At 32.7% G+C, this 14,849-nt stretch overlaps 1 protein-coding gene across 1 annotated transcript; it reads right to left on the bottom strand.

Annotated features, from left to right (window-relative positions):
- Positions 1 to 1,725: 1,725 nt before the first annotated feature.
- On the bottom strand, positions 1,726 to 9,839 carry LOC148619942 (uncharacterized). Its single transcript, XM_088580391.1, has 7 exons — positions 9,657 to 9,839; positions 9,242 to 9,333; positions 8,779 to 8,917; positions 8,389 to 8,517; positions 8,021 to 8,167; positions 5,857 to 5,991; positions 1,726 to 2,448 (listed from the first exon to the last, which is right to left on the bottom strand). The coding sequence occupies exons 3-6, from the start codon at positions 8,798 to 8,800 to the stop codon at positions 5,906 to 5,908; spliced, it is 384 nt and encodes a 127-aa protein (XP_088436517.1). The 5' UTR covers positions 8,801 to 8,917; positions 9,242 to 9,333; positions 9,657 to 9,839; the 3' UTR covers positions 1,726 to 2,448; positions 5,857 to 5,905.
- Between the last annotated feature and the right edge of the window lie 5,010 nt (positions 9,840 to 14,849).

The following is a 14,849-nucleotide window of genomic DNA, read 5'->3' as shown; positions in this document are numbered from 1 at the left end:
TTCAATGGAATTACTTGGAAGTAATGACTTTTTTGTTAAGCCGCTCCTGTGTCTATTTTAACATTTGTGAAAGGTTTGTTTGGATTCGGCAACAGATTGGAGGACAGCGAAATAAATAAATCGGATTTTAGTTTTGTTATGTTTTTGGCAACTGAAATTTGGTGAGATGTACGTTCATTTACAAATTGTAGGTCTAATTTACACAGTGAAGATTAACATAATCGATACATGCTTATTTATTAAAATGCAATATTTCGATAAAAACTGAAACGTTCGCATTATCTGTAATGGTACTGACTTGGTACAATCATTTCCGATAGAAATAATAGATTTATCCAGGCATAATAGCGCACTGAATTTCTCTCTTTCATAATGATTTGTTTCTAGTATATTTCAATACAAACATGCCATATAAAACAGCAAAAAGTAAATTCAGTAATTAAATACTGATGCTGTTATAAAAATCAATCGTATGAAAATCTTTTCTCAGAAACAGAATATTGCTCCATAAAATCTGCATTTTGGAAACAAATCTGCATCATCTAGGTTCAAAGGCCTGCCTAATAGATTACTTCCTTAATATAACTGATATTGTTTTCTGCATGTAGAATTAAAATTTATATGAAACGGACTCTGAATTAAAAAAAAATAATGAGTACATTATATTGCAGACTGCATTGTTTTAATTAAACGTTACCCTTGAGGAAGAGCAAACCGACCAGAAACGTAACATTGACTGTTTATATTTGATGTTACATTTTGTGTCCGTACATGGATGTAATGTGGGTCATGACGTAGCTAGACTCATTGCATGTTCAAAATCAAAGTGTTAATTTATATTGCATAAGAAACAAAAAGAAAAAATCGATGTTATCACTACCTGTGTACCGTTCCAACTCCGTTCTTATCTATGGATTTTTCAATAATATAATGTCATCTCGTTGAGAAGATAAAACATTGTTTAATATTGTTAACATCATTTTGCTATTATGTTCACATATATGTATTTGATAGTTGCATTTAATCGGAGAAAATCGTATCGTTATGTGTATATTTGTAGCAGTCAATCGTAAATCTAACGCTTGTAGATTGGGTAAGCAGAGTCATGCAGTCAATCTGCCATCGTAAAATCTACATCTACAACGACGACAAAACCGTTATCTCCTATATCCAGATTTACTTATAAAGGTTCTAAAACAATAAGTTTATTAGTCGAATGAATTTAATTACAATTTAAATGTAAATGTGTGTAATTAAGTCTTGAAGAACCTTGGTCGTCTCGCTACAGCATGATTTCATAGATTCGACATCGTCTTAAACATACAAAAAACTTCTTTTTGGAAGTCATTGCCTTGACGCGAAACTCGCGGTATAAATAGTATTGGTTATCAAATCGTTTTGAGTAATGATAACGTGGTTATTTTGGAGACACACCAACCTGTAGGTTGTTAGCCCTGTAAGATTCGTCTCAGATAGTGAGAATAGAACAAATGATGGTCTGTCCAATTGATAAAACATAACTGTTCTGAAATGCATTGTATATATGTCATATGACGTTAAACTACAACCAATTAATCGATTGACCATTTTATCATGAGTAAGTCATCATTTTTTTGTCTAATCCCATTACATGACACAAGAATAAAACAATGATTTAATGTCTCAAAATCATATGAATAGATCAAATATGGCACCTCTATATGAAATTTATTTGTTATTCGGTTTCACAATAGTGATAATAATACCAAAGAAAAAAATCATTGTTACAACAATGTGCTTACATTCTATTTACAATAAACGAATTGAAATTATAAAATGTTTTAATCACACTGTCGTTCTCTCAACTTTTAAATTGCCATATTTCGCTTTAGGTTTGCTCAATGACACAGGACAATTTATGGATGTCTATGGTATCTTCGAAAGTTGTCTTCTGTAATCTTTAACTTTCAGTTTCTACAATTGAACATGGCGATTTATAGGTGTCGTTTGCATCTTCACTTGTTGTCGTGGTCGAATATTGGTTCATCTCATTCAAGCATGCATCGGTCGAACCGCTATTCATATCTAGATTTCCTTCTATATCAGCAGGATATATATATATATATATTTACTTTTTTGTTCCTTGTAGACGTTTGCAAACCTCTTTTCCTCAGAAACTTCTGAACCTCCGATTGTTTGGCATTGGCTAAGACCTTCTGCCAAAACATGCTACTATTATAATATGTATTTGGTTCAATATAACCAGTCAAATCGCCATTGTTCCTACGTAATGGTTCTAAATATCCTGAATTATTTGGAGCCTCGTATCCCGAATCGGCCATATGTTCTGGTATATCGTCAGGAAAATCATAGTTAGAAACATACTCGTACTGAGATTCAGGCATCGACTGTGTTTGTAAAAATTCTGTGTACAAATGCTGCTTGAATTTATATCGTGACACCCCGCACCTTAAATGATAGCATTGAACATAGTACAAAATAAAATAAAAATAAAATAAAAAACATTTAAATCAAAAGTAACTTTCCACGATAAGGATTCATTATACATAAAATTAGTAAAACATGGTTTATATAGAGGAAAATGATAAAAATATCCATCTAATAATAAAAATATTTATCAACAACGGTATGAACGACAGATTAAATTTTGAATATTTTAAGTTTAAACACAGTTCAATCCGTATAATAAAGTTACCAAACCAATCTAGAATGACGATTGTCTTCGTGAATACATTTATTCAGTGAAATTGACTTTGCACATGGCGGCTTACAATGTTTTCAAGTCTGTTCTGTTACCATGATATGATATATAATTATAACGAGAGTAGGTATGGTGTATATGTCAAAGAGACAACAACCCTATCCGGATGAAAATATCAACCCAAGGCCATTTATTGGTCTTCAATGAACGATGAGGCAACCCTCGTACCACAGGGCAGGTTGTAGCTGGCCACAAAACATCATTATACACAGATATAGTGGCATACTGCTTCATCGTATCAGGCATTTTATAATGTATAGAAGTAAAATTAAAAGCATAAAAGGGGATAAAAACTTCTAAAATATGTTAGATTTAGAAGGCTATTTAATGGTCGTTCCCGCGACGGGACTCAATTTGTACTGCTGTGAAAGAATAATTGCTTGCACAAGATCCAGCGTTTTTGACCACTAAACAAGCTAGACTATCTACAATGTTATCTTTAGCTTACATGGTAATATCTACTTGAATGTAGAATCTAGGATTTGGACCTATAGAACTAAAGAACAGCTCATTTATACAGACACATGCAAAATCATTGCACATGAAATTCACGGAATTTGACATTCTTTGAAATCCACCATGATTATCACGTGAAAGAGTAATCAAAGGAACCAAGATTCTAGCGGAAATCAAAAGAATTTAATCCAGGAACAAAAACCAGACATGGGAAACAGACACACACAACAAAGAACATATTATTACTAAAAAACGAAAAAAAACATAAACAAATAATGAAAAAGTGCAAAGCACCAAAGTAGACTCCACTAAAACTGGGAGCATGGGCTAGATGCACCGGCAGGGTAAATTCATCTTTATTGAAAATTACAGATGGATTTCATGGGAAAAGCCGGTTGACCTAATCTGACCTGGAGTTTTGCATAACATTTATTTGTTAATTTATGTCAACCATAGGAAGGACAATCAAATGAAGTTTCAAGTAAAATCAAATAGACTTCTTGAATACGTCTCACAATATGACCTCAATAATATGCTGTATATCATGTCTGGCCTTAAATGTCCCTGAATTACATTCTTTTGATTCCGCTAGAATTTTGAATCCCTTGATTACTTTTTGAAATGTATGATAAAAAGAGTAATCAAGGGAACCAAGGATATAGCGGTAACCAAAAGAATGTAATCCAGGGACAAAGACCCGACATGGAAACAGACATACATAACAAAGAATATAAAGTAACTAAAATCATACATACAAAGTAACAAAAGAAAATGAGCAACTCTGATTCCATTAAAAACTGGGAGCAAGGACAAGATGCACCGGTAGGGTAAGCGTCATCTGTAGTATCCTTTATCTCAAGTTCTTTTGGGTAGATGCGATGTATCAAATCACCGAAATTAGCATTGTTTAAATATAGTTTCTATATAGCGGAAACTGAGATTGAAGGATCTAGCCAAACGATAGTCTTTCTTTCTGATCAAATCAGGTATAAAGTCAGCCTCATAAGAGTGAAGGAATAGGTCAGCAAGTAAAGGAGCACAATTTGTTCCAATTGGAATGCCGACCGTTTGTTGAAAAACACGTCCACCACACGGGACAAATATCTTGTCGAGTAAAAATTCCAGCATTTTGTAAACATCTTCCTCTGTATATTTGGAAGATGATTTGGAATTACTTCTTACAATGTATGAGGAATCTCTCACAAGAACTATATATTTGTATCTAAGTGTACCATCGTTTTTGGAAAAACAACGATTTATAATGTATTTAAGTCGGGATTTTAACTGAGTATTGGGAATAGAAGTATACAGTATTGAAAAATCATAGGTTTTAATGCTATTATATTCAGATAATAGTCTTGAACTAATTGTTTCCAAAAGATCTTTCGAATTTTTCAGGATCCACATTGAATTGATACCACTACGGGAGTAACAAGTGTTGTGGTAGGACTTCAGACCCTCTTTGACAGTTGTGAGTATAGAAGTTTTGAAAATTGACAACTAAAGCTCCTATATGAAATTGATCCAACGTAACCAAGCGCATGGCATGTGAAAGTTAGAACAGCCTTTCTACGACACAAAACGGGACAACTTCGCTGTTTTTTCAGTTAAGGATTTATTATAGATCTATGGATCTTGTGAGGAAATATACCAATTGTCAAGTCTCGTTGGTTTTATTGTTGTTGTTAAAACTATGTTAGTTGCAAGATGTCATTCATTTACTTTCAGTCTTGAAATGATTAAACTCGGAAGAAGTTTAATTTTTCCATCAGTATATGTACGAAAATACCGCTAATTTAATATTCAATCCGATTTGATAGACACGACTTGTATCATTTATGTTCCCGGTTCCCGGGGAGAAAACAATTATCATTACGACTTGTTATATACTGTACTAATATAGTGATCATACAGTATACTAAACAATATTCATTGTGAATTAGAGAACATTGAATATTCATTTGATAACAAGCTTGTTGATAAACTTTACGGCTTCTCAGTTAATGACCCATGTAAGTGTTGATCAGTGTATAAACATATTTATAAAAAAGTATCAAATCATTCGAATGAACTGTTCATACTTTGTTAATTGATATTAATTAATAATACAAAGGGACACTTCGTGCAACTGGAACTTAATTGAGAAACTGTATCAAGATGCCATTCTCAGTTAAATTATTGATTTTATAAACCTTGCCCCGTGACTTTTGAAAGACGAAAATGAAAAAAGGGACTACAAGTATTAAAACTGAAGCATCCTAAAAGAAATTCAAATCACAAGTGAGCAGTATGATTGAGTCAGTAATGAAGAATTATGTTTGGTTCTTCCATATTCCTTTTTGAATCATTTATTTTCATTATAACATAGCAATTGTTTGTTTCAATTTGGTTTTGAATTGAAAAGTCATAAACAATCATTTTTCTGTCCAGGATCATGTAACTACATAAAAGCTGCAGTCTTGGGTGAAATTCATATAAGGAAAGGGTTAATATTTGCATTAAATACGAGTTTTTGTATCTATTTTGTTTATAAATTGAATGCATCACTTTTCTGCCATTAATATTAACGTTGGTTTTCCCGATCATTCGTAAAAGGACATTTTTGACAGCATTGGAATACAAAACACTTTAAATTATACCATTGTTCCTAGATTTCATTGGACGACATGCCTCTTTGCATAGGAAGGGTTACTTTGTCGAACAGTTTTCTACTTGAAATGATTCATTTGATGTCATTACAATGCCTTTGCAATCCCCAAATTCAACAGATTGATCTGAAAAAGGTATAATATTTCACATTCTTACTCTGTATTTTTATGTTTTGTAGGTTGATATGATATTGAAGATATGACAGTAATTCGTCAGTTGAAGGCTTATTGGGATTATGTGTATTGACAACTGTTAAAATCAAACCAAACAAATACATTTGCAGATAATAACTTATGTTTTTATTTGTTAAAAACTTTCTGAATGATATATATTTTTTAGGTAACATGTTATTTTGTTCAAACTGATTTGGTACTGTTACATTATTTACATCCATTTATACGTTGTCCGCTTTTCAAAAGTTCCGAAAGACAATAACGGTATTATTACGGATCAGAAAATTACGAAAATTAGAAATTGGTGCTAAGTAATATCTCTATATTATATACGACAAGATATAGTTTGAGAGCAGGCAGTTGACAATTTGATATTTACAAGTGTTAACTGGAACACACCTTGTTTTTCCAAAATAGTGTAACATTCTTTAAATATCATTAAAACAATACAGATAAAGAATGGGTCATGTACTATGTAACACTAGTGTCGACAATTCCATCTGTTTATTACCAGGGATACTCGTCCTTTAGAAGTTTGGAAAAAATAAAGAAACTGATACGCACTTGCCAAAAACTAGGATAAAATGTAAGAATATTTCACTTCAATACGTTTTAATGTGATTATTTTGGGAATCTTACTTTACTTTATTGGTTTGGCAAAACTATAGTCATCAGTTTTCGGCTTACATACATAGAATGAGTATGTATATTTTCATCAACAGATAAAAAATAGGGCTACATTAGGTCTATATCAAAATCGATCCTGAAATGAATCCTTAGTTTCGTAATGTCTTTTTTAAGGAGATTTTGGTCACATGCTTTAGTAACTTAGTATTCCTATCATAAAAAGCTATTATATCAAGACCTAATTGACAAAATACCAAGTTTGTTGAAGCTTTAGTCTCAAATGTCCAGATTGGACAAAAAAACGCGTGTTAACATCCTTTCGTCATAGGAAATCAATAGACTATGCGCAGAAACAATACTTTTAGACGTCATTCCCACATTGTTGTAACAGCCCGTTAATCTTTTTCAATTTAGTGTAGCACATTTTAAACACAAAGTTTTATCAAAAGGTCGTTTTAGTGGATTAACTTACATTTTCAGTACATGTAAGCCTAGAAACTGAAATAATCTGAGGTATTATTAAAATTAATTGGGTTTCACTAAATTGTTTTTGGTAACTTCTTACAATCATGTCATTCTAAGCGGGTGTTTAAAATTGCATTTTGAATTTTAGCCACCAGCGATGATTTGATTCTAAGAGTTTTCTTTCCTGTCTGTCATTTCACATTGTTGAAGTTTTCAACAGATTTCATTGAAGAACACGATTGTCTTTCAGTCTAATCTTAATTTAAACTATTTAAAGAGTAATCAAGGGAACCAAGGTTATAGTGGTAATCAAAAGAATGTAATCCAGGGACAAAGACCAGACATGGAAAACAGACATACACAACAAAGAATATAAAGTAACTAAAATCATACATACAAAGTAACAGAAGTAAATGAGCAACTCGGACCCCAGTAAAAACTTGGAGCATAGACCAGGTTTACCGGTAGGGTAAGCGTCCTCCGCTTTTCTAGAAACACCCGCCGAGTTGCTCATAAAAGTCAAGTCCATGGTAGACAAACGAAGAAAGGTATACTATGACCCGTTGAATAAATCAGTTTGCATGGTGCTGATGGATACGTCATAACGATCCACGAGCTCATGATGACGACCATAAAACTTCTGTAGTGATGACTTCAATTTTGTAGCAACATAACCCTGTTCCAGAAGCCTATTTGTGAGAGTTTTAGCGCGATACAAAAAGTATGCGTAGTTTCGGCAAGCTCTGACATAACGTATGAGTTAAGGTTACATTTTTACATTTAATCGGTATTCTTGCCATCCCGCCTAGAAGACACAGATTGTCAACATGAATAATATCTTAAAAAAATCGAAAAAAAAAAAAATAAAAACTAATATAATAACTAATACCTTCCATAGTCAAGTGTGTCCGAAATATCGATGTCCAGTAAAATTTGCTACTTTGTTGACTATAGGTCAGATTTCTTGGAAAAATGTGGTAGCCTTTCTGTCGACATTCGTTTTGATAGCCATACCAGTTCGTTTGACCAATTTCAGCTAAAAAGGTGAAACACATACCGTGGAGACTTCAAAGTTCTTGAACAGACATTGATGAAACTTGTGAATAAGATATAACAAAAAGATCTGATCATACTGGTTTTTTACCTAACTAACAAATTAAGTGATGTATTTTTTCAAATGTGAAAAAAATGACATGTGTTGGTAACACATAAATGCAATCTATAAAAAATAATTTATCATCTGACTAAGAAACATACTTTCTGTGGATGTGCAGACATAGCCCAGTTTATCATTGCAATCCTTTACTATATATTTGCTTTTATCTTCTCTGTCCCTAGCAATGCATTCCTTTTCTATATATTTCGTTGAAGGAACCAGATCATCGACTGAAAATTAAAAAAAAAAGAGATCTGTTGGACGAGAAGTGTAACTGTATGGTAAGCGTACACATTCTAGGATATTTAGACACTAAAATGACCAACAATCCTACACACTTGTGCCCTTCTTGTTCTTTGAATATTTGACTTTGAAAGACCTTAACAACACCAAATTAAGCACTTTAGTTTATTCAAAGTTAGAGACTTTTTTCGACATTATCACATTTAAGTCTTTTTTACTTATCTTCTAAAACAATGAACTACACCTACTTTTGACATATTCAAAAATCATTGTAGATCGTCCTTCTGAACATGCAAACTCTGATGAATCATTTTTACAAGTTTGTTTGCAGTCTTTCAGTCTGTAATCCACTGTTGGTTTTGTATTCAAGCAAATGCAATCCTTATTCTGAAACCATATACTACTTCATATTTTGTTCACAGACATTCAGATCATATCCTTTCTTTATTTAAATAATTTCTAACATAAGTTAAAGCATTTTTAACATTTTGCTATGTTTTGTTTAATTATATGTAGGTTTGTCTACAAATCGTCTTTCCAATGGGCACATTTAAGAGAAATTAAATATGTTTATTCGTCATCAATGCTTGACATGTAATGGCTAAATGTACGTATTTGTTACTACAAAAAAGAACAAAAATCAGAACCAAATTTATGAATGCAAAATTAAAGTACTTAGAATAAGGTGCATTAAATAAAGATAAGACAAACCTCGTAAGCAAAAAACGATTTATCCGAACAATATAAAACACATCCATCTAATGATGCTGATATTGTTCTTTTTCACTTCTTAGATCTACAACCTACACATATAGGATTATTTGTGTATTTTATCTTTAGTATTATAGACATTCAAAAACATTAATATTAATGTTTTTGTTTTTAAGAAAATTAACAAGTATGTATCATCTTCGGATTTTCATATCTACGTTACACAGTGGAAAATAGTATAAATAAAGAAAATTTGTAAAAATGAAATTGATGAAAGTAACTAACCATGACGGTTTATGTTCTTGCATTTGAATGCAACATTAAAGATTTCCTATTGTCTACCGATTTTTTTTTAAATTGAAAGTACACTTGAATCAACATTTTCATTCAACATTAATAATGCACTTGATCTTACCGATAAATACTGTCCATTTAGAATACTTGACTCTTGTTCCTGTCCAGGCATGTCGTTTGTTTGCTTGGGTGTTTAGTATTTGAGTTATATTTGAGAGGTCTGAACTTTCATCAATATGCGTTTTTTTTTGCTAAAGTACAAACAGTATAACCTGTTTTCCAGTCAGTCGCAGGTAACCCAAGATAAAGAGAAGCTGAAAAAGTATAAGTCGTGTTAGTACGTGGACGGAGATGACACCCGTGCACCTCCAACAGATCAACTAAAATATGATATTCAATAATCCTTATACCTCCCAGTTATGAATCAATTTGTCGGCAAAAAGTAAACTGAAGCATTTCACATTTTTATTTTGCACTATCTCTGCATTGTTGAGGCAAAATTCCAATTTTGTGTTTTTTATTCATCTCACTTCATCTGTCTACAGAACAAAGTAATCTGGCATATATAGATATCACCAAATAGCCAAATGTTTCCAATCGTACCACAGAAATTGCGGTAACATGTAGGACTTTGGAGTAAAATGAACAAAATGTGTATACTACCCAAAACAAATCTCTAAAATTGACATTTTATTTTCAATTTCAAAACCTCTAGAGTATTTATGCTTCAGTAAAAAATGCCTTGATATTTTCAGTTGAGTACCATTAAAAATAATACTTCTGCGGTTATCATGATGACATCTGGTGATTTTCATAGTCAGAATTTATCACAATTTACATAAAATTGGAGTTCCGATATTCTTATAAGGAATTCGCATTAATTCGACTCTGTTATTACATCAACAAACACGTTTTTAATTTCGTATTACGAGAATAAGTTTTGATATGCATTACTTTGGCTCATAAGAAAGCTTAGAAGCTAAACATTTGTATTTGAAAGAGTAATCTAGGAAATCAAGATTCTAGCGAAAATCAAAATAATGTAATCCAGGGACAAAGACCAGACATGGAAAACAGGCACACACAACAAAGAACATAGAGTAACCAAAATAATACATACAAAGTAACAAAAGTAAGCGAGCAACTCGAACTCAACTAAAAATGGGAGCATGGATCATGTGCACCGGTACGGTAATCGTTATATGCTTCTCTAGGTTATGTAACAAGAAATTCCCACCGAGTTGCTTATAAAAAGTAAAGTCTAGAGTAGTCGAAAGAGCAAAGGAAAACGGTGACACGTTGAATAAATCAGTTTCGTGGTTTTCGTAACGATCCACGAGTTCGTGATTACGACAAAGAACCTCCGTAGTGATGACGTCAATCTTGTAGCAACAAAACCCTTTTCCAGAAGCCTAATTGTAAGAAGTCTAGCGCGATACAGAAGGTCTGTATAGTTACCACAAGCTCTTGCATAACTTTGTGTTTGAAAACTCCATACCGAAATGCTGAAGGGATGTTGCAACAGATGACAGGAAAATTGACAATACAGAATGAAAAGTCATTAAGTTTGTCATATAGTTTGGTCAATAGCTGTCCTTTACCATCGACCTCTAAGTGTAGGTCAAGATTTGACTGACTTTACAGTGTCTGTAGTATCCTTTGGGGTAGATGCGATTTATCACACCCCCGAGACTAGGATTATTGAACGATAATATTTGTCATTTATTTAGCGGAAACTGAGAATAATGGTTCTAGATTATTGGTGTTCCTTTTTTATTCATTAGATCAGCTATAAAGTCAGCCTCATAAGAGTGACAGAATCGGTGACGGAATAAGTCAGGAAGTAGAGGAGTGCATTTATTCCCATTGGATTGCCGACTGTTTGTTGTACGCCAACCACACTGGACAAATATGTTGTCGATAAACAATCCCAGCGTAATTCGAAAACATTTTCTTCGGTATATTTGGAAGTATAAGGAATCTCTAGCACAGAACTTCATATTTGAATCGTACTGTCTTTTTTGATTAACAACGATGTTTTTAGGCGGAATTTTAACTGAGTATGGGGAAAATAAATAAAGTTGAAAAATCATAGGCTTTAATGCTACTGTATTCTGATAATAATCTTGAACTGAGGGTTTCCTTTGATAGCTGTGAGTATAAAAAAGATCAATTTTGAAAGAGGTTTTGTGGTACATTTTGCAGATCCAGCTATGCAGCGTTGTTTGTATAGATTATTGTGGAGTTTAGGAATCCAGTACATAGTTATAGAAAGGACGTTACGGAGAGATTCGTTTTCGATAGTTTGAATTTCCCGTTATGACGTGACTGGAAGGAATATATTTGAGTGAGGGTAACAACAAAATTACCGAAAAGTAGTCCGATTCATAATCAAGTCCAAAATAAATCTGGCAAAATAGATATTACACCACCGGAGCAGCTGGTACAGCACTGATCCTGATTTGGTACAGGCACAAAATAATGGGTTAAATCTAGGTTTAACAGCGTGCTAAGCCTCCCTATTCCATTGCGGCGTGAATTGAGAGTTTTGGAAACAACATTCAGGTTTTTTTTTGCCTTGAGGTCCTCAATCTCTGCGACATGCAAAAGCCTTTTATAAATGAGAATTTGGATGTAATAGGTGAAGTTTAGGAATATGAAATAATCGGTATTGATTTGTCTTTCAATTACAAGGGAAATTTGTTCGTGACATTTGTTATGGAAGATGTGAGCTAAATTAATTTCAGCTGTACCTATTCAAGTTTGGAAATGCAATAGTCAATCATCTACTCTTTTCTGACTATTTGCACCTTTCTTTTCTAGAATAAAGGAATAATTTGTAGACGAATTTAACTAAACGTCAATTATTAATTGTTGAATGCTTAGCCAAATGTGACTAGAATGATACATATCAAAATTTTCATTTTCCAAAATCAAAACAAAAACTTATCTCAAATCATTTAACTTCTAATCATACCTACCTATTATATCAATCAATGGAAAAAATCCAAAAAATTGAAATATTTTGTTCATATTTAAATGCACAAACCCGTCGCAAAATGAGCGATTATAGCATTTGTTTCCTTGTGTGAATCATACATCATTAAATTTGATAAGTATTTCTCTATCTCACTGTATGGCAATTTCTGAGTTAAAAAATATATTTGTATATCCATAAAATTGTATATAAATATATGTGACCACACGAAGTACTACACTGCTTGAATCAGTGTTTCCATTATAGGGGAACTTAGTAAACAATTTATAAAACTGCAAAAGAGCTCATCGATGCAGACACAAATAGTTCACATGAAATTCAGCAGGAGTTTATACGTGTGTAGATATCTTAAATAATTTACAGAAAATGACCTCAATATACTTTAAATATGTTATTAAGTGAAACTCCATGGTTTATGATTTAAGAGCATAGACTACATGACAGAGATTGACGATGACTCAAAAATGTACAGGCTAGCCAAAATTAACAAAACACCAAACAGCACATGACTGTGCGCATAGAATGTTTTCTACAATGGGAAGAGGGACAACTCGGCTACTTTTGTAAGATTAATCGTAAAACCTATAAGGTTGCAGTCTTTTTAAGTGAATTGTAGAAAATAAAGCCCGAGCGATTAATACTTCTACATTGTACTTTTATTTTGAGTTAATAAAAATTTAGCCTCAGCAATATTGTGTTAGCGTAATTTCTAGAATTCGACCAAGGCTGAAGGGTACCAATTACCTTAGAATTGGAAGTCACCATCCCGGCACCAATCACGCGTTAGAAATAATGTTGAATTATTCCTAGTTGACCTTGGTATTAAGATGAGATCATTTGGGTGCATGCATATTATAGGCTATTACTTCTGTGAGATCCGCCTCAGTTGCTTGGACTTAAACATATCATGTCTACCTGTTCGACTGCTTAAAGTTAGATATTGTATACAAGAGATATTCGAAATAGGTAGCCAATTCCTTCACTGAGAGGTTCTAACATGTTCAATGATGAAATACTCTTAATCGATTGTATTTCACTGCAATGATCCTTAAACTGGTAAAATTATATTTAAGTGTTTTAGGATTGTATTATAAAACAAAGTTTTTCATGTGACAACCGCGGCCTGGTGTTTGAATGGACACTCTGTTGAATAATTTTATTGTGCAAATTTGGCGACGAAAAGCCCGTGGATATATTCGTGCTACTTATGTACTTGTTTCAATTTTTTGTACGTATCTATGATTTGAAATTTTTCATGAAGGGGACAATACTAATGGATTTAAGGGAATTAATTGGAAGTAATGACTTTTTTGTTAAGCCGCTCCTGTGTCTATTTTAACATTTGTGAAAGGTTTGTTTGGATTCGGCAACAGATTGGAGGACAGCGAAATAAATAAATCGGATTTTAGTTTTGTTATGTTTTTGGCAACTGAAATTTGGTGAGATGTGCGTTCATCTACAAATTGTAGGTCTAATTTACACAGTGAAGATTAACATAATCGATACATGCTTATTTATTAAAATGCAATATTTCGACAAAAACTGAAACGTTCGCATTATCTGTAATGGTACTGACTTGGTACAATCATTTCCGATGGAAATAATAGATTTATCCAGGCATAATAGCGCACTGAATTTCTCTCTTTCACAAACATGCCATATAAAACAGCAAAAAGTAAATTCAGTAATTAAGTACTGATGCTGTTATGAAAATCAATCGTATGAAAATCTTTTCTCAGAAACAGAATATTGCTCCATAAAATCTGGATTTTGGAAACAAATCTGCATCATCTAGGTTCAAAGGCCTGCCTAATAGATTACTTCCTTAATATAACTGATATTGTTTTCTGCATGTAGAATTAAAATCTATATGAAACGGACTCTGAATTAAAAAAACAATAATGAGTACATTATATTGCAGACTGCATTGTTTTAATTAAACGTTAACCTTGAGGAAGAGCAAACCGATCAGAAACGTAGACATTGACTGTTTATATTTGATGTAACATTTTGTGTCCGTACATGGATGTAATGTGGGTCATGACGTAGCTAGACTCATTGCATGTTCAAAATCAAAGTGTTAATTTATATTGCATAAGAAACAAAAAGAAAAAATCGATGTTGTCACAACCTGTGTACCGTTCCAACTCCGTTCTTATCTATGGATTTTTCAATAATATAATGTCATCTCTTTGAAAAGATAAAACATTGTTTAATATTGTCAACATCATTTTGCTATTATGTTCACATATATGTATTTGATAGTTGCATTTAATCGGAGAAAATCGTATCGTTATGTGTATATTTGTAGCGGTC

This window comes from Perna viridis, chromosome 4, assembly GCF_037379345.1.
Source record: "Perna viridis isolate PV_CMFRI_1.1 ecotype Kerala chromosome 4, ASM3737934v1, whole genome shotgun sequence".
Classification (NCBI taxonomy): domain Eukaryota; kingdom Metazoa; phylum Mollusca; class Bivalvia; order Mytilida; family Mytilidae; genus Perna; species Perna viridis.
Note: the sequence above shows the minus strand (reverse complement) of the source record. Positions and strands in the feature narration are given on the sequence as shown.

Coding starts and splice junctions, on each gene's coding strand:
- LOC148619942 (XM_088580391.1), bottom strand. CDS start 8,800: ATGATTTTTGAATATGTCAAAA. Junction 8,168..8,388: donor TGTCTGCACATCCACAGAAA/GTATGTTTCTTA, acceptor TCACCTTTTTAG/CTGAAATTGGTCAAACGAAC. Junction 5,992..8,020: donor GACACACTTGACTATGGAAG/GTATTAGTTATT, acceptor TACCTTTTTCAG/ATCAATCTGTTGAATTTGGG.